At 36.2% G+C, this 26,580-nt stretch overlaps 1 protein-coding gene across 1 annotated transcript in view; it reads right to left on the bottom strand.

The window, feature by feature from the left end:
• RELN (reelin) overlaps positions 1-26,580 on the bottom strand; it is a 516,011-nt gene that overhangs the window by 329,550 nt on the left and 159,881 nt on the right. Inside the window, exon 3 of the mRNA XM_019655108.1 lies at positions 14,171-14,306. Coding sequence (XP_019510653.1) covers positions 14,171-14,306 — 136 coding nt within the window. The remainder of the gene's footprint in view (positions 1-14,170; positions 14,307-26,580) is intronic.

The raw sequence follows: 26,580 nt of genomic DNA, 5'->3' as shown, positions 1-26,580 counted from the left end.
TCAATGTGAATATGTGTATACATACATAGGTATTTGCTTAGCTGTAATTTTAAATGTTTTCGTCAAAAAATAAGCATTACTTTCACAATCATGAAATAAAATTATTTTAAAACATTTAAAAAGTAGTATTTACTGTCAGGTTTAAATGTGAAAAACAAAGCCTGTTTGCAGCATATATTTGTTTACTGTCATTCTTCTAAGTTATAAGTATAAATTAAGGCAATTTGCATTCTGACCCAAACATGAAATATAGAAAGCCCCAAATAACTTAACAGTTTTACAAAAAACAAGCTCAGAAAGACAATGTCTGAAACAGTTGACCGGAAAAAAAAGTATATATTCCAAATACAACCCTTATATTAAAAACATATTATATGTATTTTTTTCAAAGTCTGATTTGGAGTTACCTAAGTGCAAAATGGAACTGAAATTACCAAATAAAAACCCCTGAGAGAAACCTCTGATTCCCTTTGATCTTTGAAGAGGTCATCTCGTCTTGCTCCAAGTGAACCATTTAGAAATCTCCCCTTGCTATGTATTTGTGTGGGATATCTGACTGCACAACACATCTAAGATCCATTTTAGGAAATAAAGAAATCTATATTTTAATAGCAAAATAGAAAATTATAAAATCAGGAATTCTTTTCCTTGCACTGATGACTTAATACAGTTATTTATACTTTCAGTTTCTTCTAATGTTTCGATTTTTCCCTTAGATCCATAAATATTGCCTTAATTGCTTATTTCCAAGTCCTTTAAACAGAAACAAATGCCAAACCAATTCTTCTATTTATATGTTCTGATGATATATGATAATACAGACTCAATTGTTCATTTATAAGATATACAATATAAAAATCTCTGTAAAACATCCATTTCAACATAATTAAAAAAAAATTTGTCCAAGGTGTCATTTAGTATAAACTAAAAAGTCTAAAAGATATCAAATGGTTTATTTTAATTTTTAGAGTTAAACGCAACCATTAAAGTGTCCTACGATATATTTACTTAGGTTTCTCTATCAAAGTATAAAAATATTAACAGCATTTCATTTTAACACTGGAAAATAATGAAAGTCATAGTTGGTATAATATTTAAAAGGCTTGATGTTCTCACCCACTATGATTGTAGGTACATTTTTCTGCTTCATTTTTCCCTCCCCCAACACAAAATTATTCCATGCCAAATCCTTTAAATTCCTCTTTTGAAGTTTAAAATTAATTCCCATGGTTGCTCTTCTGTAATCCCCCATCTTTTAAAAAATGCAAAATATGCTTATACTTTTTGAGAAATCGGATGAAGTCCCAAATATCCTGAGTATGTGCTATACTTTTAAAAAGAAAAACCACTTACTCATTCTCAGAAAAGCTATTCATCAGGGAGTCTAATTCTATAATTAATATGAACAAGGTAACAATTTGCTTTAAGTGTCCATTCATAATGTTAAATCAATGTTAAATTATAAAGAATTTCCATGGAAATACACAAGACATGCACACTGATTCTAAATGAAATTCATTATGAGCAGCTCTATTATACTGAATGGCAAGTGAATGCTTAATAACGAGACACTTGATGTGATCTCCAGAGCTGGGCTTGACAAGAACACCACTTGGCTTCACTTTCTAATAATATTATAGCAAGTACCTGATAAAGCACATATAGTTTTCAATTTGGAAGCAAAAATTTAAAGCAAATGATGTTTTAGCAAACCTTTTTAATATAGTCTGTTTCCTGTACAGGCTTGTCAAAGGTTTTGCTCTTTTATAAGCTCATCTTGCCCCTCCATCAGAAGTCCATCACAACAGATGCTGGAATAATTAAAAACCTATCACTACAGACTCTCCCATCACATTACAGACTAGGAAAATGCAGGCGGTTTATGGTTGTCCTTGTGTCACTTTATCCACCTCGTCGTGGCTGACGTGTAGGCTGTAATGTGCATCCTTGCACCTCTACTCCTGCAGGAAGTCTGTCTCTGGGGATCACTTGCAGAAAATAGGACGTTGAGTCCATAATTAAAGTAATCTCTTTCCAGGCAGATGTTGCAGTTGGCTCTGTTATCACATATTACAAAAGGCATCTTGAGGGTTATAAAATGTGCAGCAAATAGCTTTGGAGATGAAAAACAGCAATTTTTCATCTAATTTTGATCCATAGACATGTAAGCACTGTATTGCTACTTTTTGGTTTTGAGCCAAATAACTATTATGGTGCTGAGATGAGCCGGGCAGTAACCAAAATTAAAGAATACTTTAGCTTTTATCCTCAAAGTGAGAAAAGCTCTTTTGTAACCATCTTTGCACTTAGCAAATAAGGATGCCGTCTGGAATCTGAGCATTAATGCCTGCAGGCGGATTTAGAAGAAAGGCTTACGTAGCTTAGCTTTATAGCCACACTTTCAATATATTTGCTTATGTTAAAACCACGGGTTGATTAAGAGACGACAATCTTAGCTTCTTTGCAACTACAGTGTACATTTTTAATTTGAAGCATTTCTACTATTTATCTTTCATATAATATTTTAGAACATTATTCTTTGAAATATATGTGAGCCCAGATAAAAATATGCTCATATTACTCATAATCCCTTTTCTAAATACTAGTAGAGGAAACAAATGGAGGAGATTCGACTAACACATTTCTGTTTCCAGCTTAGGACTTGTCAGTGTGAGTAACCAAAACTTGACCTCATTATTGTGAGGTGCTAAAGCAGAGATGGAAATGATTTTGTTTAATATTTATTTCTCAGTGCTAAATAAGACTTCTGAATATGAACTGATTCATTTTAAAGAAGGTTGTCTTAGAATTCTAGGAAATATGTGGTTTAAATATTGTATTTCCTTAAACTGTGTGGCTTTGTTTTTGAGCTTTAACAGCCAAGTTTACATAGACTTGGGCTTTCAATTTTAAAAATACTATTAATAATATTAACCTTTATTATTCTGCAACAGTCTAAATAGAATTCAAAACAAGAAAAATCTTATTTCAACTAATTAACACTAGAAATGTTTGTATTCCAACATGTTTAAGGCTTCAGAATTACTATTTAGAAGAGGAATTTATATAACATCATTTGAATTCTTAGAGAAAAATAAACTGTAAATCAGAATTTTAAATTGTTGATAAAATTTTGTTAAATAACCCAATTGGTATTTCCAGAGCACCTAAAATGTTATAACATAAAGTCAGCTGTCACCAGTGCATATCTGGAAGTTTAAATATCATAGTATAAACCAAAATTCTCTAACACAATCTTCTGGTACATTTGTGCATTCATGCATTTTTTCACTCCTGTATTCATGCATTCATTCATTCAGTGAATAATTAGAAAATTTTTGTCCAAATAATTTTATAATTTATGTTTTCCCTTTCTTTCAAACCAGTTATATATATATATATAATTAAATGTTTACTCCTACATGCAATTAAAATATTAGAAAATATGTACTCAGTATTCTGCCACTTCAATAGCAGTTTTCAATTTTGCTTGTTTCTTTCAGCTTTGTCTATACACATGTTATTTTGTTCTTACCTAATTGCACCTCATCCCTAATATTACTAATTTTTATTTGTTTTGTCTGATATTAATATAGTGACATAAACTTTCCTTTTGTTAGCATTTGCCTGGTATGTCTTTTTCCTTCTCTTTACTTTAAAAGTTTTTGTGCTATTATGTTTAGGTTTGTCTCTTGAAAGCAATATATTATTGAATTTTTGAAACTGCATTCTGAAAGTCACAGTGTTTTAATTGGTAAATTTAATCTGTTTACATTTATTGTAAATATATATGTATATATATCTGTATATATATACAGATATATATATATATACACACATATATATATATATATGCTTATTACATTATACATTCCAATGCTTTTTATGTTTTCCTTTTTTCTGATGGATTAACTTTTGCTTAATCTTTTCCCTACCCCCCCCATTTTGAAAGTTATACTTTTATTTCTGTTCTATGCATTTATGTTTTTAACAACCATCTTTAACTAAGCCTACAACCTTCTTCCAGAATAATAGGAGTAACTTAGAAACTTTAATACCAATTTCCCTTTCCTCCAACTTATACATTAATGTTGCTTAGTATTGTTGATATTCTTTGCTTTTAAATTCTATCCTAGAATAGTTATTGGTGCACAGTTTATATATAAATTTATTTGTATATTCAATGCCTATTTAGAATATTTAATATGCTTGCTGATTATTATTATTATTGTATCACATCATAATTTCATGCGTCCTACATATTTCTTCTGAGTTTCTCTTTTTACTGAAGCACATTCTTTTAAAAACTTGCTTGAAAATAATCTTTGTGCAGTAAAAATAATCAAACCTTATTTTTTTGAGAATGTCTTTATTTTGTTGTCCCACTTGACTGATAATTTATCTAGGTATAGAGTTCTAGGATGACAATTATTTTCCTTCTCCACTTTGAGGATACTGTTCCATTTCCTCCTGGCATCTCTTTTTGCTGATGAGAAGACCACTGCCAAAATAAATTTATAGGTAATCTGTCTTTTCTCTTTGGTTGCCTTTGAGATTTTCTCTTTCTTTGATATTCTGAAGGGTCACTATGATCTATATGAGCGCTAATTATCTTGTTTAACTAGAAAAGACTCACATCTTCCTTAATTCTAGAAAATTCTCCATTACCTCTAAAAACATGCCTGTGCTCATTCTTTCTATTCTCTCCTTCTAAAACTTCTATTGAATGTTAATTTCTTAACTTGGTGTTCTACACCAGGTTAATATTGTAAAGCCAGACTCCTCATATGCTAAGAGTTTCTGTTTCTCATAAGTGAATTACCTTTACCAAAGGCTCCAGTCAGGTGACAAGCTTCTTTGCTGTTTTCCCAAACAGACTGAGGTTCCCGGCTCCATGCAGTGGGCCCAGTTCCAGCTCCCTCTCCTTCCCTATTTCCTGCTGTCTGAAGGGGCTCTGACTACCACTCCAGGCCCCACTCAGGTTCAAACTCTAGGCCCGGGACCTAACAGGTTTAAAATACCTGTCAGTCACCCCAATGTCAGCTCCCACTTCCGGATTCAGCTTTGAAACCTGAGGTTTTTCTTTCTTCTGGAACCTCATGTTTTCTCTTTCTTTCAAACCAGTTTTATATATTTTTAAATGTTTACTCATTTTAGCTAAAGTTTTTATGTGGTTTTAGCAGAGTTTCTGCCTTGCCAGCTCAGTCTTCCATGATACCAGAAGTCCTCTGTAAATAGAATTTTAATGTGTTTGAAGTTGTAGAAATATTTTTTATACTTCTGTCACTTAATATTCCAAGCATCTCCCAAGTTGTAATACTGTCTTCACAATTATTATTATTTTAAAAGTGACATAGAGTAGGAATAAAGGATGATAGCTAAAAGGACACATTTTGGATCTAAACAGGCCTAGTTCTGTGAGCTCTTTAAGCTCTTCCTCCAATAACAGAGGTTCTGGGAGACTAAAGGAAGTTAGTAGCTGCCTAGGACACAGGTGCTCACTAAATGGAAGTTGTTGCTATTTTTACTACTACTACCATCAATCATCATCAAATGGTATTCCAAATTCTATTATCACTCAGTTTTATGTTAATAATGATTAGCCTCCAGCCATCTAATTGTAAATGTTAAGCACACGGTGGTAAATTTTCATGGGGTAAGCGCATATTTGAAAAGGCCCAGAATTTAAAACACTGTGACAGGGAATAAGAGGGGGGTTGTCAGGGTGGGGATTGTACACCAGGGGTGCGGGGAGGGAAAGGAAAGGTGCTTTAGCCCAGGGCAGCCAAAGAGCAGCGCTAAGCCTTGAGCTCTCGGTGGGAAGGTAACCAGAAGAACCCTCACCTGTCATACTTGGCCTACCATCGCCCATAGAGTTAAGGACCATAGAAATTGCTACACTGAGAAACAAAATTAAAATGAACAGTTAGGTAACCAGCTTTTACATAAACCTGCCTATTTGGCTAAGTTAGCAGTTACAATGGTTCAAGTTCACAGCACAACTGCAAAATCTTAGCTTTACTCTACTCCTATGTGTCCTTTGACGTACATGGTTACATTCCGCAAATGTTCAGGTTACATTAGAACAGATAATTCATTAGACTCTAAACAGTGATGCACACTAGGACTTTCTGTAATGATGGAAATGCTCTATTTCTGTGCTGTCCAATATAATAGTCACTAGACATCTATGACTATTGAGAATGTGGAATGTGGCTAGTGCAATTGAGAAACTGAATTTTTAATTTTATTTGACTTTAATTAATTTAAATTTAAATAGGCATATTTATGTCTTATTCATATAACTACCATGTTATATACTACAGTTCTAAACAAATTTTAGAATATATGTGTGTGTATATATGCATGCATGTGTGTGTATACAAATATATGTATATATATATATCCCTGCATATATGCATGTGTGTATATATCTGTATATAAATATATATACACACACACCTAAATAAGTTAGGGGAATAAGATAAGCTCTTTAAAAAATCTTAACTGGAAGAAGCAATCAAAATTTTATTTCATATTTGTAATAATACCTTAATATTCAGAGATTTTACTAAAAGTAGAGCTAAATAAAATCCTGCTGCTAGTGTATATTAGCTAAGTGACCGTACTGGCAAACTAGTTTTTGTGGCCATGAGAAACACTTATTTACCTATTTCCCAGACATCTTTGTCATCACTATTTTTGACTGTGTAGCCAGTTTGAAGAAAAAAATAACTTCACACTTGAGGCCTCTAAAACTGGTTTTATCAATTCTAAAGAAATAATCCAAATCTCTGCCCTTATCTCAGTTAGGAAATTTCTATTAGATGCAGAGAACTGCTAATAATTGTAATGCACAAAGTTTTTAGATTTACTGACTTTGGTTTTTTGCTTTCACAAATGTTCCATGTGGTTTCAAGTAAAAAGTGCCAAGTAGAATAGCAGTCTCATCTAAACCACAGGCCTTGTCATCTCTTGCATTCTGACCCTCAGTTCATTTACTTAAATACCCTCCACAGGTTATGATTCTGTTACATGAAGGGAACGGAAGTAGAGACGGGTGTTTGCCATAGGGTTTTTGTTTCTTTGGGGGGTGGGGGGAGTTAAACATTAGGAAAAACTAACATTTCTATCTAAAAAAGAAAAAGAGCAGAGATTAAAAAAAACAAAAAACAAAATCAGTAACAACTATTTGCTTTGGGATAGAATTCCATAGGTGCAGGTCCATCTTTGGACCCTAGTTAAAAATATTTCATTACTGACATAGAAAATTTTTCTTACTATAAAGCAGTTCTACTTCTCTGATGGTCTTATGATTCTGATGCAAACAAAGGTGTCACGGTGAGGCTCCAGTAGGTTGCCCTAATATAGCCAGTGCTGTTCACACTGTGGCTTCTCAGAAGAAGTAGGAGACACAGGAAGGGGAAAAGGAGACAGGAAAAATAAAGGGAGTAGTTTTGCCTTTTGGATATTTGTTATTTTTCTAAAAATATGTTGTATAATTAACAAAAATAATTTCTTCACACCTTCCTGGAGATTAATGGACATATTTTATCTCAATATTTTACCACACTCCCTAAAATTAAAAATTAATTTTAACAGGAAGCACAGTGGCCTCATTTTCCAAAATGTTGATAAATAACGACACCCATTAGTCCCTGACCTTAGACTGTCTCCCTGTCCAAGCCTAAATGGCTATTTAACTTTGATGAAAAACAGGGTCCTATGGGGAAGTGAGTACTATCAGTTAGGCTCCTGGTCATTCACTTTAAAGGATAAATATTTTTTTTTTATCCTGTCATTCAAAGGTACATTTTTGAGCAGCACTGAAATAATTGTTTCAAGTTGGGACATGACTGTTTAAAAAAAGAAAAGTGGACTATTAGAAAAAAAATAACAGACTTGTAATTTAGGAGACAAATGCAATTCCTCCTTTGAGGAATTTATCAAACAGTGTGGATATGATCATTTCATCCTTCCATGAGAAACAATTTATTTTTGCAATAAGCTATTTATAACCTAGAAAGTAAAATGACATGTGTATGTATCAAATCTTAGCATCCTTATTTAAGGGTATGAATGCATTCCCAGTAAACGCACCCATGGGGCAGTCCCCGATCTTATTTCAAATGTTTAAGCAACAAGACAATTATAATACATCTGCAATGTTTTCTTCTGATGTATGGGAATAAATAGGCAACCACACTGTCTTTCCTAAAGAATCCTCCAGACAGACTGGAATGGCTATCATCAAAAATTAAAGGCATCTGGGTTACACTCAAGACAGCACTTCAAATCCCTGCGTCTGCATTAGTTCGCGAGTGCTTGGTATTCAGAAACTGCTAGTGTCTTCAATTTTTTAAATGATTTTTTGCCTTCTTGTTTACTGTATTTTTAACAAATCGCCCCTTTAGGAGCATCTTCTTTTAAAATGTCAAATGCTCCAATATGGTCCACCTATCTACCTCTTTGTGACCTGGGTTCATTCTTTGTTGTTGCTTCAGTATCTTAAATAGAACATTGCCTGATTCATTCTGTTCTCAGTTTTGAGGGAGTTTACTTAAGATCAAATTGCCACTAATTTAGGCATAAATCTGATCTTCTTCTACGTTCCATGTTTATTCTAATATTATTCTAGCATATCTTCAAGCAGTTGAACCTAAATCTAATGGCGATAAATTTTGCCTTTAATTTACACATTCCCTCCCTACATAGAATTCCTTTGTGACAAGGGATAGGATATAATCAGCATTCAAAGAATGGATCTACATCATACACATCAAGCTGAAACTCACGTCTCACATGTTAGTCTAATGTGGTCTCTACATTTCAGAACTTTAAATCAGTACTTCTCAATATTTGAATGAATTAGATACTACTACTATATATCATATAGAGGAAGAAATTTCAAAATGAGGATAGGCACTTTAAAAAGTTGAAAGATTCTGGGCAGCCAAGTGGCGCGATGGTTAAGAGCTAGCTTGGGAACCCAGAGAACCCCGGTTCGAATCCCACATATGCGGGCCAGTGACACTGCCCTCTACTGCTAAGATGCTGAACAACAGCTCAACCTGGAGCTGGGCTGCCTGGAGTCACCCGCCGGCGACAGCGTAGGCTGCAGCCCCTGTGGCAGTGGGTTGCCATCGGCTACCGTGTGTAGCCAGAAGCCAGCATGAGCGTCCAGCAGCCACAGTGAGCAGACATCCAGAAGCCGGCAACTGATCTGCCTCGCCCGGGAAGAGTGCAATGATGGTGCAAACTTGGGCCAGGGAAGCAACTTCCTCCACAACTAGACTGAAGAACAAAAGGACAGCAACTTGTCTGTTCCCTTTCCCCATTTCCCCAACACTGTTTCCCTCCCCCAATTCCCCAATAAAATCTTAAAAAAAAAAAAATTTGAAAGATTCTGATACCACACTACAAACTCTATTATTTTGCATTGTATCAATACCATGGGTATTTTTCCATAATAAAATGGATCATTTTAGAGGCAACTGTAGTAAAATGGCAAAAATCATCTGCTTGAAGCTGGACTGCCTTCTGAATCCAAGCTGTCAATCACTAGGTGAGTTACATTAGACAAGTTATCTAACATCACTGTACTTCAATTTCCTCATCTGCAAACTGAGACAATAATAGCACTTACTTCATAGAATTACCATGAGAATAAAATAGATTAAAAGATGTAAACTACTTATAACAGTGGCTGGCACACTGTAAATTTTCAAAAATATTATTTATTTAAAAAAAATTTTTTTAAAGATTTTTTTGGGGAATTGGGGGAGGGAAACAGTGTTGGGGAAATGGGGAAAGGGAACAGACAAGTTGCTGTCCTTTTGTTCTTCAGTCTAGTTGTGGAGGATGTCGCTTCACTGGACCATGTTGGTATTATCATTGCACTCTTCCTGGGTGAGGCAGTCGCTCGCCGGCCATTGGACAGCCACTCACGACGGCTCACAGCAGCTCACAAAAGCTCACGCCCGCTGCTGGCCAGCCCCACTGCAGCCTATGCCATCGCCGGCAACTCACGGCAGCCCAGCTCCAGGTCGAGCTGTTGTTCACCATCTTAGCTGTAGAGAGCGCAGCGTCACTGGCCCTCATGTGGGATCCGAACCGGGGCCCTGCTGCTCAGAGCATTTGTCCCAAGCCAACTCTTAACCGGCGCACCACTCGGCCGGCCCAAAAATATTATTAATTAATGTTGTATTTGTTATTTTGTAACCCCCTTTCCCTGGTAGTTTCTCACTAGCTCTTAGGGTTAGATGGCTTGGAGATTTCCTTCCTTCCCTCCTTCCCTTCCCTGTCTCTACCTTTTCACCTCTCCTCCTCTTCCTCCACCCTTTTGTCTCTCCATACCCTCTCCTCTCCCTTGTGATTTTTTTTTCTGCAGGGGTTGGAGGGTAGGGGTGGGGAGAGAGATTTACATCCAAGAAGTTTGGATAATTAAGTGCCTCTTTTAATTTGAGGCTTTTGAGTCACTAAAGACAAATCATATATAAAAGTAAAAACAAACTATGCTGTCATAAGATCTGGATACTAAGCAGATCTCTGAGTAAAATTATTACTTAAAATGTAAATATTATCAACAGGTATCATAAAACTAATGATAAAATAATTTTAGTTACTGATGCATTTTATACATCTGTAGCAGCACAGCGAGTAACTGTATCCTCAGGCCATCCTCTCCTCTATGTCTCTCACATGATTATTTTTAACGAGAAAGGCAGTAAAAAGACAGCCCAAATGACTATGTGGCTAAGTGGTTTAGCAATAAAACCTGGTTTATTCATACAGTGTGCCACTTACTCTTCTCTGGGAAAGGCACACACAGCACATTATATAATTGTTTAGGATTTCAGTTCAAATGTTCCATAATTTTTACTATGAGATTTTTTTTTAAGTATTTAAATAGATAAGTGGGTTTTAAAATCACAGAGTTTGCATCCTACACTGGGTGTTTTAACATGAGATTACAGAATTGGATGCAGTGTCGATTCAACTGGTGCTCTAAAGAGACCATATACATGGTAAATGATAAATATAATGAATTTCTGGATTTCTTCAAATCCGAGACACCATCAATTGTAAGACATTAAGAAATAAAGTAAATGCTGCCAGTTATAATTGTGAGATGCAACTCTACTTTCAGAGATTCCAAAATAAAAATAGAAAATCTGTATCTTAGAAATCAATGAAATATGATATCATTATTAGCTACTAAGAAATATTTATTGAGGGCCTTCTATTGTCTGTAATTCAGTATTAGGAACTATCAGGTATGTAAAAATACCTGACACAGTCCTGATCTTGAGGGATTTAAAATCCAGTTATTAAAGAAAACACAAATGTGAAATTTTAAATGATATGAATTAACTAACAATATGAACAATTTATACAAAATATATGACAAAAGTATATAAGCATGGCTGAAGTTTAATTTCTAAAAAGTAATTCTTCCTACCTTAAATAAGTGAAAGCTTTCATTTTTGAGGTTAGACAGAAAAGAGAATCATAATATATTTACTTTCAAATGCCATAGGTTTTTGTGTTATTTTATTTTTGTTTAATGTTCAAAATTGTCAAACATCAGCAATCCCCTTCAAGTATCGCTGGGCATATACTATTTATAGACACGAACTCTTTTGTATAGCTCTACTCAATAATAAATAGTGTAGTAAGAAACAAAGGTAAGAAGTTGCAAGACTTTAGTTCAGAAAATTTCAAATGAATTGCTTCAGTGGTCCATGTTCAATCTTCAGTTTTCCGGTACTCTCTCACTAATTAAGAAAAGATAAACAAAAGCATCTTCCCCACATAAGAACAGCTATTCTATGTAACATTCAGCATACTCATGGCTTACAATAAGGCAGAGACTTAATGTGATTAAAAATGACAAAAAGTGCAAAATGCATCATCAAAATTTTATTGGGAAATATGAGTGAGGGTATATAAATTTCTTTGCAGTCAGTAAAAATTACTTCTGACCAAACTGTATTTTTCTGACCAATTGCTAAGAAAACATTCTTTGAGGTTAAGACTTAAAATACCTAAGTTATTTCTCAGAGGAAAATAGAGTTTGATATTCCAGCAACGGTGAGGCCACAGCTATCAAATATAATTTTTAAACAGATTCAATTAAAAACTATATTTATTTGAAAGCAAGCAGTTGTACACTGTTTGCATAAATTTACTTTGTGTTCTATCTTTCAAAACAATAATTCTTGTTTTAAATTAAGAAGTTATGCATGGCAAGAATTTAAATTATCCTTCCACATGTAAACACGAGTAAGATAAAGTATGCCAAAAGAGAGAGTCAAAGATTATTATTAGACTAAAGGAAAAGACAACATTGAACATCATATAATTTAAGGAGTATTTTCCATGATTTTTGTTTGAGACATTGTATCAACTGTGGGAGAATCAGAAGTAATAAGAAGTTGTCCCTGTCCAATCTAATCTAACAGAAAAGGCAAGGCATTAACTCAAATAAGTATAGAGTAAAATCTAATAAGCACTATGATAGAGCTACAAGCAAAATGTGACAATACACATCACTTCTGTTGTTGATGTCTTGGAAAGCCTTATAGAAGAGTTAGCATTTTAAACAGATCTTGAAGAATGGGTAGGATTTTAACAACTGGAGTTGAGAGAAAAAAGCATTCTGGGCTAAAGGAAAAGTATGGAGAAAGAAAAAGTCACAAAATGTCTAGGGAATTGTAGGAAGTTCTATCAGGAGGTGCATGCTATGGGAGAAAAGAGAAGATGATAAATAGCAAGACTGTGAGAAGCCTTTCAAACCCAAGCCAAAGGGCTGGCCTTCAGAAGGAGGTTTTGGAGTATCCAAGTTTTGAGTGATCAAGGAGGTACCTTAGGGAGATTAACCGGATAACAATGTGCAGGATGGGCTGGAGGAGGAATAGGCTGAAAGTGAACAGACCAATTAGGCAGCTACTGCGATCATCTAAGCAAGAGGTACTGGAAGGAACAGGTCCACTTTTGAAAAACTTTCTGAAGGAGAAAATTATGGGATTAAATTCCAACCAGCTGGTTGGGATGAACTTGATGTTTGCAGTCTGGGAACCCAGAGGATAGGCAGAAAGAGTATATAATCAGTGATGTGCGGGCCATAGGAGCCCTTGGCACTGAACTGTGTACTACTAAAAGTGAAGGAAGAGTAGAGGTAAATTTTGGCGTATGCATATTTTATGGGATTTTGTTGTCTGAGCAGAAAGCTGGAATACAAAACCATTCAAGAAGCTTTCCAGCTCTATTTTGCCTGACTGTCCATAGAACGCTGTTTATGGACTGCCTTTGATCTTATCCAGTGGCCTACTTATCCAGTCAAATATTTAGTGAAACGCTTACAGTGTGCCTAGGACTCTTTAGACAGTTGGAGCAAATCAGTGAACAAAACAGAAAAAAAAAATTCTTGCCTTCAAGGAATTTGCACTTCAGCAGGCAAACAAGAAATGATATACATAATTAAATATGTAATATATCATGTGTTAGGAGTAAAAAAAAATGCTACGGGGTGAAAATGATTAGTAAGGAGGCTGCGGAGTGGTGATTCTGCGGCAGTGGTCGAGGTAGTCTATATGGAGAGATGTTACAAGTCACAGCCTTTGAACTATAGTGCAGTGTTTATCTAAGGAAGCTTCTGGGGCATTGCTCACTACACATCCCAGGTTCCTCTTCATGAAAGCACATGAAAGAGCTGTGAAGTTTCTACAGAGTGCCTGGCTTCTCCCCACCGTGAATGTCCAAACTCATCATATTTCCCTCTTGTCACTAACGGCCAGAGAGCAGAAAGCTAAGTTTACAGTCTTCTTCCAAAGCATGTAGGAAGCCCCAACAAAGCATTTTTTTGTACCTGTTTTCATCTTATTTTATGAACAACAATCTCCTATTGCCTTGATTTCTTCACATACTTTTATTGTTTATTTTTGTCACCTAAAATCCAAATGAGAACTTCTGAGGTATTTATAAACAGGCAAAAATAAACTGCTCAAGTTACCTTTTTTTAAAGTTTTTGACATCCATTTCACACACAAATTCGTGGCTTTAACAATGGCAAAACTTGTAAAAACACTACCTTTAAAGAGTGACCCTCTATGTAACCTCCTGAGAGGCGTACCTGCCTTCAGTACTGTCACAGACACTGGATACTTACATGAAATTCACACAGCCTGTGCCAGCAGGTGGAGCGATCCAGACGAAGCTGAGGTTGGTTGTGGGCAGATGACTCACATGAGAGGCCACCACGCTGCACATAAACTGGTTACCAAACTGGTGGTCAGACATGATCCCTGAGAGACAGGAAGGAAGAGACATTGTTATGAAAACAAGAAAGCAAAGTCTCTGCTATCATGGCATAACAGGATGCGCATTTGTGGGACATGTTTCTTTTATGTGAAGATTCATCATGTTACTTGGCTTTCCCAAAAGTATGCAATTTTCTACTTTCTAGAGTTAGAAGAAAATTAATCACTTAAAGCTTTATTGTTAAAGGGTCAGCTACTAAATTCATTGCTATAGTATTAGCCTTGCTTTGATTTTGTTGATTAGTCTTTGCCTATCACCAAAGGCCATAGGACCACACCGACAGGATAACATGGTTGAGTGTATTGGAAGTGTTTACAGTAAGGCAGACCAAACATTATTGGGAACTGGAAGGTATCTCAGTCAGAGGATGCTAGGAGGGGCTTGTTAAAATATTTGGACTTGTGTTAGGTTATTTTAGAGAGCAGCATGGTCAAGCTGGCCCCAGAATCTCCAAATTTTAGAACTGAAAGCCCTGCATCCTGGGAACCCCCCCCCCAGCCCCGCCCAGTCCCATTGGAAGGCTACAGGGAAAGGTGGCTTTACTTCTGGATTTGGTGCTATCAGAAAGTGGGGGCAATTTTATCACCAAGTATACTAATAATATTTATCTAGGAGACATGAGAAATGGAGTAGGGTTCAAGTTGTGATTGATAAAATAGCATCAGGTGCATATTATCATGAAGAGAGGAATGTTGGTCATATTGGCGGCTTGTAACATGTTCTTGCTTTTGTCTATGTTCAGGCATGACTAAGAAGTGGTCTTACATTTATCTCAAACCATCAACCCCAGAGTGGCCTTGTCTGGTGTTGATGTTCTATGAAACTGCTTATATTCAACATGAGAATACCATGACCTTCCCGTGAGTGCCAGATCAGCTCCCAGCTGAACTATCAAGAGATGCTTTTTCTTATTTTTCAATAAGGTGATTCTCTCAGGTTTACCTCAAGAGATGCTTTTTCTTATTTTTCAATAAGGTGATTCTCTCAGGTTTACCTCAGATATAAAATATTAATAAATAACTCAATAATAAGAAAATAAATCAAATTTTTAAATGGGCAAAAAACCTGAATAGTCACCTCACCAAAAAAGACATACAGATGGCAAATAAGCACATAAAAAGATGTGCAACATCTTATGTCCATAGAGAATTACAAATTCAAACAACAATGAAATGCCACTACACACTTACTATGGCCAAAATCCAAAACACTGACATCAAATGCTGGCAAGGATGTGAAGTAACAGGCACTCTTATTTGTTGCTGGTGGGAATGCAAAATGGTGCAACCACTTTGGAAGACAGTTTGACATTTTCTTACAAAACTAAATATACTCTTACCATGTGATCCAGCAGTCACACTCCTTACTATTTATCCAAATAAACTGAAAATTGATGTCCATACAAAAACCTGCACAGTTTATTTTGTAATTGTCAAACCTTGGAAGCAACCAAGATATCTTTCAGTAAGTTAATGGATAAATAAACTCTGGTACATCCAAACAACAGAACAGTATTCAGAGCTAAAAGGAGATGAACTATCACACCATGAAAAGACGAGGATAAACAAATGCATATTACTAAATGAAAGAAGCCAATACGAAATGGCATATACTGTATAATTCCAACTATAGGACATTCTGGAAAAGTCAAAACTATGGAGATGGTAAAAAGATCAGTGTTTGCCAGGGGTGAGGGGGGAGGGAGGGATGAAGAGGCAGAGCACAGAGGGCAGTGAAACTACTCTGTATAATACAATTGTGGAAACATGTCATTATGTATTTGTCAAAACTCTTAGAATGTACTACACCACAAGTGAACCCTAAAGTACACATAAATGATGGACTTTCAGTGGCATGATGTATCAATATAGGTTCATCTGTTATAACAAATATATCACTGTGTGCAGGATGGTGATAGTAGGGGAAGTTGTGTATATGTGGGGACAGGGGTATATGAGAAATCTCTGTACTTTCCACTCATTTTGCTGTGGCCTAAAACTGCTCTAAAAATAAAGTTTATTAATAAAAATATTAATAAAACATTGCCAGGAGTGGAAAGCTAAATAAAAATTCATTTACTGGCTTTGTGAACTTGTACAAATGACTTATACTCTCTCTGAAATCTAGTTTTCTTATCTGTAAAATGGAAATACCATGTCCCCTCTATCCTGAAGTTACAGAGAATTAAATGGCCCGGTACGTATGACAGCTTCTAGTACATACCCCCTTGTTTGGATAGGTGCCCTTCCTATATGTCATCAGAGCAGTTCATGTATTCCTCCACTGCACTTGGCCATCTTTCCAAGGAGTTTATGAGGACTACATCGTTAATCTTTATATGCCAAGCAACTATCGCAATACCTGACACATCACAGATACTCAAAAAATGTTTTCTGAATAAATACAAGAATCAGGTAACTATAAAAATAACAGACAATAAAAATTATAACACATATGTTACATTAACTAGTGAAATAGGGTCTTCTAGAATAGAAAGCTATTCAGAATAGGCCATACTGGCCAAAGAAATAGAAAAATGAGTCTACATTGTTATGCCCTAACAATGTTCTTTTTCTCATTTGAGATTTTATTTTAAGCTGCATCCTGAGACAAAATTCATCAAGCCAGGGAAACCGCAAGGTTAGGGAGGATATGAGACTCCCAGGAAATCACAGAGTACTGAAGGTGACTCAGAAATCTCCTCTCCTCTCTGGCTGGGCAGAAAGCAGGGATCCAGTGTGTGGAAAATGACACATCTGCAGGAGCAGCCTGACCAAAAAGAAAAACACAAGTTCCAGCCACAATCATGTGGGAAGGGAAATGAATCAAACAAAATAAGTTTGCAGGGTTTTGGAACCTTGGTAACAGGATTCACGTTCAAATATCTCCTCGTTCCTCAAAACTCCTCTTAGAAAGTGAGTCTAGGCTGCAGATTACTTGATAGACTTTTGTAAGGTAGCAATATTATCGTAATTACTATATGCCCTACCCAAGTCTTACAATCTAACAGTCTGGCACAGTAGTCCCCCAAAGTGGGTCCCAGAGATTCTGAGTTAACTGGTCTGGGGTTAAGCCTGGGTATTGGGAGTTTTAAAAGCTCACCAGGCAATTCTAGTGTGTAGTCAAGAATATGCATTAAAAATGTGTCTTAGTAAAATGCTGTCCAGAATTCAGGGCTTAGAGAAATAATACTATCACTATAGTACCAATATACAGTTTGAAAGTATCCAGCAGTGTCTTACATAGTGGCTCTGATAATAGCACAATACACTCTATCCTCCTAATCACTACTCCTAAAACCATCCCAAATATTCTGAGGCCCTTTTCATGTGCCTTCAAACACTACTAGTGCGCAGTGTTCTTTGCTTTTCTAACATACAGCACTGGCATATTATACTGCTATAACATTTTAATTGGCATTTTCTTTGAGAACATGTACAAGTTTGCCAGAGTTGCAATTATTAGAAATCTATTTATCTTAATATCAACCAGTAGGGGAAAAAAATCCCAGTATTTACAGAATCTTTACTTTGCATCAAACATTGTGTTAGACCCTTGGAGGTACAGAAAAGAAATTTAGGACAGAGTCCCTACCCTGAAATGACTTGAGCCTGGGAAGATAAAACTGGAATAAACTAACTTTCTAAGTAAAACTACTAGAAAATAAATAAGTGCTACTAGGTGGTATTCATGAAAAATACAAAATAGGAGAGAAAGAGTGATTAATATGGACAATTCCAACAATGACAACTAAGGCTTCCTGGGCACTTGCAATGGCCTGGCGCTCCTCTGCATGCTTTGTGAGATTTAACTTATTTAAGGCTTTTAGCAACCCTCTGAGGGAGAAGCTGTTATCTTCTCCATTTTATCAATCAGGACACTGAGATAATGGGGTTAAAAGAGCTTGCATATGGTTATAGAGCAAGTGGCCAGTGTAGCCTGGATTCACACCAGCACCGTTGCTACACAGTCAGGAATGGTGCTATAGAAGGGGGAGACTGGGACTGAGTCTTGAGGGAAAAGCTAGAAATCCCCATTCTTGTTTGTATTTACATGAGGCAGCAGGGTATAATCAGAGACTGCCCCCCACTCCACCACAGACTGCTCTATGGCCTTGGTAAGGTGGCCCTCTCTCGAACTTTAGTCCCGACATCTGTACACTGCCGGTCCATGGCCACTAAGACCCCTTCCAGTTCCACAGCTCTCTGAGTACCATTTCAATGAACAGAACAAAGATGGGAGGACATCTCAGAAAGGCAGACACGCATATAAATGAGAGAACGAGGAGAAGGAGAGCAGAAAGCATCAGCTTCCGGGGCTCTAGAAACACAATTTACCGCACCTGCCATAGTGATCTTCTTAATGGTTTTTGTGTCATGAAAGACACATACCATCTAATTAATATATGTGATTGGGAAACCTATTCTTGGGATAACTCCAATTTGAATTTGATAATGAATTTAAATTTATGATGGTGTTTTCCCTGTTGCATGCTGGATAATATGATACATATTGCGTTTTTAGTATTACTTGGGAAAGGGAAAATAGTATCTATAATAAAAGAATTTAATTACACTGCATATTTCGGGGAGATACATACATATAAAATATATGTGTTGTAATGTAGTTAAAATAATAATTTTATTTTCATTGTTGTGGCTATGTGCAAACTGTCATACAAAAAATTTTCATGTGGCACTTTTTTCCCAGAGAAAGAAGCTACATTTTTTTCCCAAGAGAAATGGACTATGAAAGAAAGTAAGCCTTCAAAAAGTGTGGCTCAACTTTGGGCGATAAAAGTGAAGTATATCCTTTAATCTCTGAAGTTCTACAAGATTGATAACTGTCTTGATTTTAGCAGGATTTTAAAGCATCCATGTTATAAATTTCCCGTTTGAATAATGTGTACACATATTTGAAAAATAGAATACTCACAATCCAGCTATAATTTCTATATCAAGAAACAATCAATGTAACTCTTTAAAACAATTATTCCTTTGACAAACTATGGGTGTTTGAAGTTCATTAAGTCAGTCAAACCACTGGACATCTAGTTAAAAATATTTAATTTTTGTCCTCTTAATCAAAGTACTGGTTAAAAAATAGGAATCTATACCAGAGTTTCTTTTATCTACATTATACTTCTGCAAGATTAAGCTCAGAACGTCTTTAATTGTTCTAAAGTTGCTTCCATGATCCCTTTTAAGACAGTGATACACATTTCTGTGCCTTCTGGGATGTCATTTTCTTTGACAAGTCTTCAGTTATTTTAAGTTTGTGACTAAACCTTGTATGAACTCCATTTTCCCTCAGGAATACTTCTCTGTGCTTTTAATGTGCATACCTTGGGTCTTCAGAACTGTAACTAGAATTTCTATGATCCCCCATCTCTAAAATAAAATGTACATATCCTCATAAAAATGAAGACTATTCACTTCCAAGAAACACAATGAAGATTTTATTACCAAAAATAACAAAATTAGTGGTAAATTACACATTCATGTTGGGTTTAGTCTATATTTTGTAGATTGAAATGTGGATTACTCAAATCTGTTTAGTTTGAAATTTGCCATGGTTAGTGTGACAGTGGGATGAACATGCCCTGGTTTATTTTTCATGGGCTTCAAGATCTCACACAACTGTGGATGGGAAATTACCGAACAAAGGGCAAGTACAGTAAGATTACACATTTTTGTTTGTGAAAAATGTAACCTTCATATATAAAAATGATGAAACTTTAAAGTAAATATTATTTTATTCAAATACTTTCAGAAAGTTTGATAGAATGTTTTGTCAGGAAGTTTAGTAAATGTATTAACTTATATCTACATAAGAAACATAAGATAAAACCAATATTTAAGATGATTTCTATTTCCTTTTATTTTTATCAATTGCTGTTTCTTGAATAATGATGTCTAAAGTCTTCATTAATAAAAAATAGACTGTTCTGAAAATTTAGTTTGGATAGTGTTCTATTGTAAGTGAAGAGAGAAAATGAATTATGGAGTTCCTTTTTGTCATTCTTTAATCTTTTCATTTGATTCAAATACGAATAACTGTTTACCTACATAATTCGATTTGTCTGTTATTTGCCTTCTTTGCTAGGTCGACGTACTCAAACATTTCAACAAAGCTAAACACGATTTTATAGGCTGAAAAGTAATCACGGAACGCCCTGAAAACATCCTTATTGCAGCTTATCTGTGAAATACCATCCTGATGAAAATGGATATGAAAGCAGCTCTCAAGCAGTGCTACAAGACAATGACACTCACATGTATACACTGGGTATGCTTAATTTTTAAAGCAATGATTTGATGGCATTATTTTTCAAATTTAAGTCTAGAAGTAAAAAGTACAAAAACCCTTCTGAAATAATTCTGAAATTAGATATCTGTGGGCACAAGTTAGAAGATGTACGAGGTGCCATGCTATTCGCACAGCTTTTGTCGGTTATGTAAAAAGAGCTTATTCTAAGTCACCCTGATTCTCTCCTCACTCACTGCAGGTACATAGGTGAGAATTCTTGCTGTTGCCCTCCCTCTCTGTTCCTCTCCCAGCACTACCATTTACCAAATGCCTTCTCTGCGCCAACTGTTTTACCCATATTATTACTTTACTACTATGGGAGAGGCAGTTGGCAGGCAAGGTTGACAGCACACACCCTGGAGGCAGTCAGCCTGGGTTCAGGTCCTCCACTGCCAAGAAGTTGGAATCTTGGGCATGTTACTCACTCTATTCCTCAGTTTCCTCCCCAAGAAAATAGGGATGATAACAATAAGGTGGCTGTGAAGATTAAATGAGGAAATGGCACACAGTTAGCACTATATGTGTTAGCTATTATTATCATTACCATTTTAGAGATAAAGGATAATTATCAAGAAGCAGTGAATTTAAGTGACTTGCCAAAGGTAACAGAGCTAGTGAATGGCACTTAAACACAGGTCCATCTTCCATCTTACACTGTCCACTGGCTTCATCCCTCCCCATGTCCTTAAGTAGCAGTACCTCAATTAGGAGACATACCCCTGTCCTGATCAACAGAAATTCTCTCCAAGTCCAGCGATGGAGTGCAAAGTGAGCAGGTGAGTTGGAGCAGGAAGAGGCGCTTCCTCCAGACAGAAGCTCAGGTTCTCTCTCCCTCTTCTCCCTCCAAACACCTTAATTTCTCATCAGTTACCAGATACTCTTCATCCTCTTGGTAGACACATCACTAAATTAGATACAGACTGAGTGAGACATCTTTAGGTCGAAAGTGCTCCCTAAGGGGCAAAGCCGTCCAGTTACACTGAGGTCTATGTGGCCATTGAGTCTGACAGAGCAGCATCCTTTCCAAAGAGTTCTGTGAAGTCTGCACTGTCTTTAACTGAAGCCCTCCTGATAGATATACTGGTTCCCTCTCTCCTAACATGCATACCTCCCTCCCCCTTACTAGCTGCCTGGTGGCAGATAATCACTGCACATTGTCCGCCCAGCCTTTCCAAACTGACCACACCGTGCTGGAGTCAGAACTGTATCCCGCCTCACTACTGGGCGCCTGCTCCTTTCACTTGTCCTGGTGTACGTGGATTCACAGCACAACTTCCCGCCTAAAAGCTGGATTTTACACATAGACAGGCCGGAGAAATCAAAGGAGGAGGAGGAGGCTTCAGATATAAAACCAAGCAAACATAAGGAGTTGAAAAGAGCGTCAGTAAGACTTTAAGAAATAAAATATCTTGCATAACTGAAACCTTATATCCATTAGAAGCAACTCTTCATTTCCTCTGTCCCCATCATTCCTGGCAACCACCGTTCTCTGCTTCCATGAGTTTGACTATTTTAGGTACCGCATGTAAATAGAATCATGCAGCCTTTGTCCTTGTGTGACTGGTTTGCTGCACTTGGCATATTGTCCTTGGGTTCACCCATGTTGTCACATATGGCAGGATTTCCTTTTTTTTTTAAGGCTGAATAATATTCCATTGTATGTATATACCATGTTATCTTTATGCATTCATTCATTGATAGACATTTAGGTTGATTCTATATCTTGGCTATTGTGAATAATGCTGCAATGCACATAGAAGTGCAGATATCTCTTTGAGACCCTGACTTTAATTCTTTTGGATAAATACCCATAAGTGGGGTTGCTGGATCATACAGATCTATTTTTAATTTTTTGAGGAACCTCCATATTGTTTACTATAGTAAATGCACCTTTTTATATTCCCACTAACAATGCATAGGCATTCCAATTTCTCCACATCCTTACCACCACTTATCTTTTTTATTTTATAATAGTCACCCTAATAGGTGTGAGAAGATATCTCATTATGGTTTTTATTTGCATCTCATTAGTAATTAGTGACACTGAGCATCTTTTCACATACCTATTGGCCATTCATACATCTTCTTTGGAGAAATGTCTATTTGGGTCCTTTGCCCATTTTCTTATCTGGTTGCTTGCTTCTATACTATTGAGTTCTAGGAGTTGCTGTTCAACAGATACAATGTTTCAGTTATGCAAGATGAATAAATTCTGGGGTTCTGCTGTACAGAACTATAGTTAACAATACTGTATTGTGTACTTAAAAATTTGTTGAGAGTAGATCTTATGTTAAGTGTCCTTAACACAATAAGTAAGTGAATAAACAAATAAGCAAATGAGAAAAAATTAAGAAAAACCAAAACTAGAGACTGTTGCTTTGTTGGATTAACTCCAGGTTCTAAGAGCCACCTCCAATATTCTCAAGCCCAACTCTCCTCCTTTCCTCAGTGACAAAGAATGGCTCAGTTGACCTATCTAGGAAGTCTAAACTATCCAGAATTCTGGTTTAGACCTCTGCCTATCCCAGTTTAAAAAAAAATGAAGAAGGAAAAGAGAAGCCACTCGAGAGAATAATAAGTTAACATTTCCTGAGTATGTAATGATGCAGGCAGAGTTCTGGTGCTTTGCAAAGATAAACTCATTTATTTATTAAAAACTCTAAGTATTATTATTATTATTCCCATTTTATAGATAAGCAAACTGAAGATTAAAGAAGTTAAATAAGTTGTCCAAGTCACTAGTCCCCAGAGAGACCACTAGTCACTTGAGATCCAGCCCTGTCACTTTAAAAAAAAAATTTATTGGGGAACAGTGTGTTTTTCCAGGACCCATCAGCTCCAAGTCAAGTAGTTGTTTCAGTATAGTTGTAGAGGGCATGGGGATCGAATCAGCAACTTTGGTGTTATGAGCACTGCTCATAACAACCATCTGAGCTAACCAGCCACCCCTGTCACTTTTTGATGGTGCAATCTTGACCAAAGCTACTTAAACTCTCCAGTCTTATGATCATTCTTATTTAATATGTAGAGGGTAATAATATCTACTTAATAGAATTGTAGAAAAGATTAAATAATAATTCATGTTATGAGAATTAAATGCTAAATTGCATGTAAACTATGAGTGTTCGTTAAATGTTGAAATTTTATTTGCAGATTTAAGAATATATATCTCAGTCCTGTTTCTACTACACTCACAAAAAACTCCCTTTAAATAAGTTAAGTGAACTTCAGATGACCCAGGCTTATCATGAAACCCAGGCCAAAGCTACCAACAGGGGCATGATAACACTTGGCTAACCCCCCGAAAGCCTCTGCAAGTGACAACATGATCTGATTATCTTAACTCTACCTCCAGATTGGCTGACCTAAAAGAACTGTCTCCAGCAAGGCTATCTCTACATAACTAGAGACTGCTATCATATAGATCTAGCTCCAAATCAAAATGCTTTATCAAATATTTTATTAATGTTTAAATGAATAAGCCCACAGTCTTCAAGCTTCAAATGCCCAACATCTTAAAGCAACAGTGAATTTCCTCCATGCTCAGTTGCCAATTCATATCTCAGTCTTCTAGATCCAAGTCTCATGAGGATGAGTCTAGTAGGTGAAAACTAAATTACATGCCTTCACCCTAGAAAGGAAATATGGGAATTGTATTTTGGGATGGTGGTACTCACAATGTGGAAAACTATATAAAAATTTTGGAAAATCATAGATACATGTCTACTACAGATGGCAAGTTCCAACTCTGTAAAGTTCTGGATTTCTTGATCCAAAAATAGCTAAAATAACTGATAGTCTTAAAAGGCCATGGCTCTTAGGACTATGTCCATGAAACTATACATTGAGTTACTTATCCCTTGCCTTGAATGGGCATTCTACCACAGGAAAGCTATTGCTTAAAGCAATCAATCTATTTGATGGACAAGAGCAAAAGCTCCCCATACCCTTTCTGGACAGCATTTTTCCCAAAAGGTAACATCAGGACAGAAGATGGGCCTCTGCCTTCTGACTCCAGATGGTGTAAATCTGGACTAAATGGCAGAGAGCCTTTAAATAATCAGAGTTTCTGTGAGCAGAGGAGCTTCAACAATTTAGTGTAATATTTATTGTCTCAGTTAAAGAACACCATCTAGTCTTGGAGTCATTATTAAACACTCCCTCCCCACCTCAGTCAATTAATCACCAAGTCCTTCTTATCTTACCTCAAACATTTTTCAGCTGTGCCCCTGCTTGCCTACGCTTCCCACTGTGACCTTATTTCAGACTTTCATCATCTTTTTTTTTAACCAGTGCCAACAGCTCCCTAACTGGTATCTTTGAGTTAAGTTTTGCCTCCTAGGCTAATTCTCAATATCTAAAATGCAAATGTGATTTTATCATTCCAGTAATTTAAATCCTTCAGTGGCAATCCATAGTTATAGAAGGAGTAAGTTCCTTAACATGACATACTGCCTTCTATCTATCTCTATGGGCTTACTTATCATGATCTTTGTGGAAAATTCATACTCCATCAAGACCAAAGTATATATAATTGCACATATACATCTGTGGTTTTGCTCTTGTTCTCTCCACCTAAACCAGGGTTCAGCAAACTATGGCCCTTGGGTCAAATCTGGACCATGGCCTGCTTTTGTACAACGATTGAGCAAATAATAGCTTTACATTTTGAAAAGTTGTAAAACAGAAAGAAGAATATGTAATACAGATCTACCCTTATACCTGGAAAGCCTAAAATATTTACTATTTGGCCATTTACAGAAAAAGTTTCCTGACCCTGCTCTAAAGCACCCTTTCTTCCTCTGGCTTGGCTAAACCCTTACTCATCACTTAGTTCACATATAAGATCACAAATCATTATCTTCATGAAATTTTCTGTACAACTCCTTCCCGTATCCAAGGTTAATATCCATGCTCTCATAATCCCAGAGAATGTTCCGTTGTTGAACCTACTCATTGCATTACAGAGTTATCTGCTTTCCCCATTAGATTGTTACTTATGTGTTATAATTTCTTTACCCACCAAATCTATGATAGGCACACAATAAATGTTTATGGAATAAATTGTTACTGAATAAGGACATTAAAATTGACATCATATGGTATCAAAGTAATTCAAATTACAGGAGCTCTCCATGGTACTGAAGAGACTTTGCCTACAGCTCCTTCCTATGGGATGCCCAGAGCCTTATGTTTTATGTTGCTCAATTTCCTTCACTAGCCCCTATCATGATTTCATGACTTCTTCTGCCACTTTCCAGTCAACTGCCAATAGATTCCTAGCTAACTCTTAACAAATTCTCTTCTGCTCCAATTAAATGTACATACATTTTAGTCCAGGCGTTCAATGCTCACCAAATAGCCATATGCTTGCCCACACTTTCCAGGCTCTTTGCAGTCCAAGGGGGCTATGTGAATAATTTTGACCAATGGGATATGAGCAGAAATGAAGCACAAAATAGAGGATCTGAGTCCTCTAGGTTCCTTGTTGCCTTGATGGCAATGGAAGCCACACACAGAGAAGTGTAGCTAAACTGTGGAAATACCTTAGATTGCTAAATTCCTGCATTGAAGACAACTTCCCAGCAGAGTCTTTGACTCTTGTTAGACTGTTGAGTTAATCTATGACTTTCAGGTTAATTTGTCACCACAGCAAAACTGAATTTCCCTGATTAATGCATCTTTTTAACAGAACCCTCATCACATTTCGTTTACTTGTATTTCCTTTACTAGATTATAAGTTTCTTGAGAGAAGTGATTGCTCTTATTGATTCTGTACTGCATAACTCAATAATTGTTGCTAAATGAATGAACAGACTTTAAAGTCTGCTTTCCTCTTTTTCATATTCCCTATGCTCAAAAAGAGCAACAATGTGTTTATTTTACAGTAACCAAAGGAAAAGTGTTGTGAGTATAACTGTATAGTATTATAGTAGTCAACAGCAAAGA

The sequence above is a fragment of the Hipposideros armiger genome, unplaced genomic scaffold (assembly GCF_001890085.2).
Source record: "Hipposideros armiger isolate ML-2016 unplaced genomic scaffold, ASM189008v1 scaffold_236, whole genome shotgun sequence".
NCBI lineage: Eukaryota > Metazoa > Chordata > Mammalia > Chiroptera > Hipposideridae > Hipposideros > Hipposideros armiger.
The sequence above is the reverse complement of the archived record's forward strand: the minus strand, read 5'-3'. Positions and strand labels throughout refer to the sequence as shown.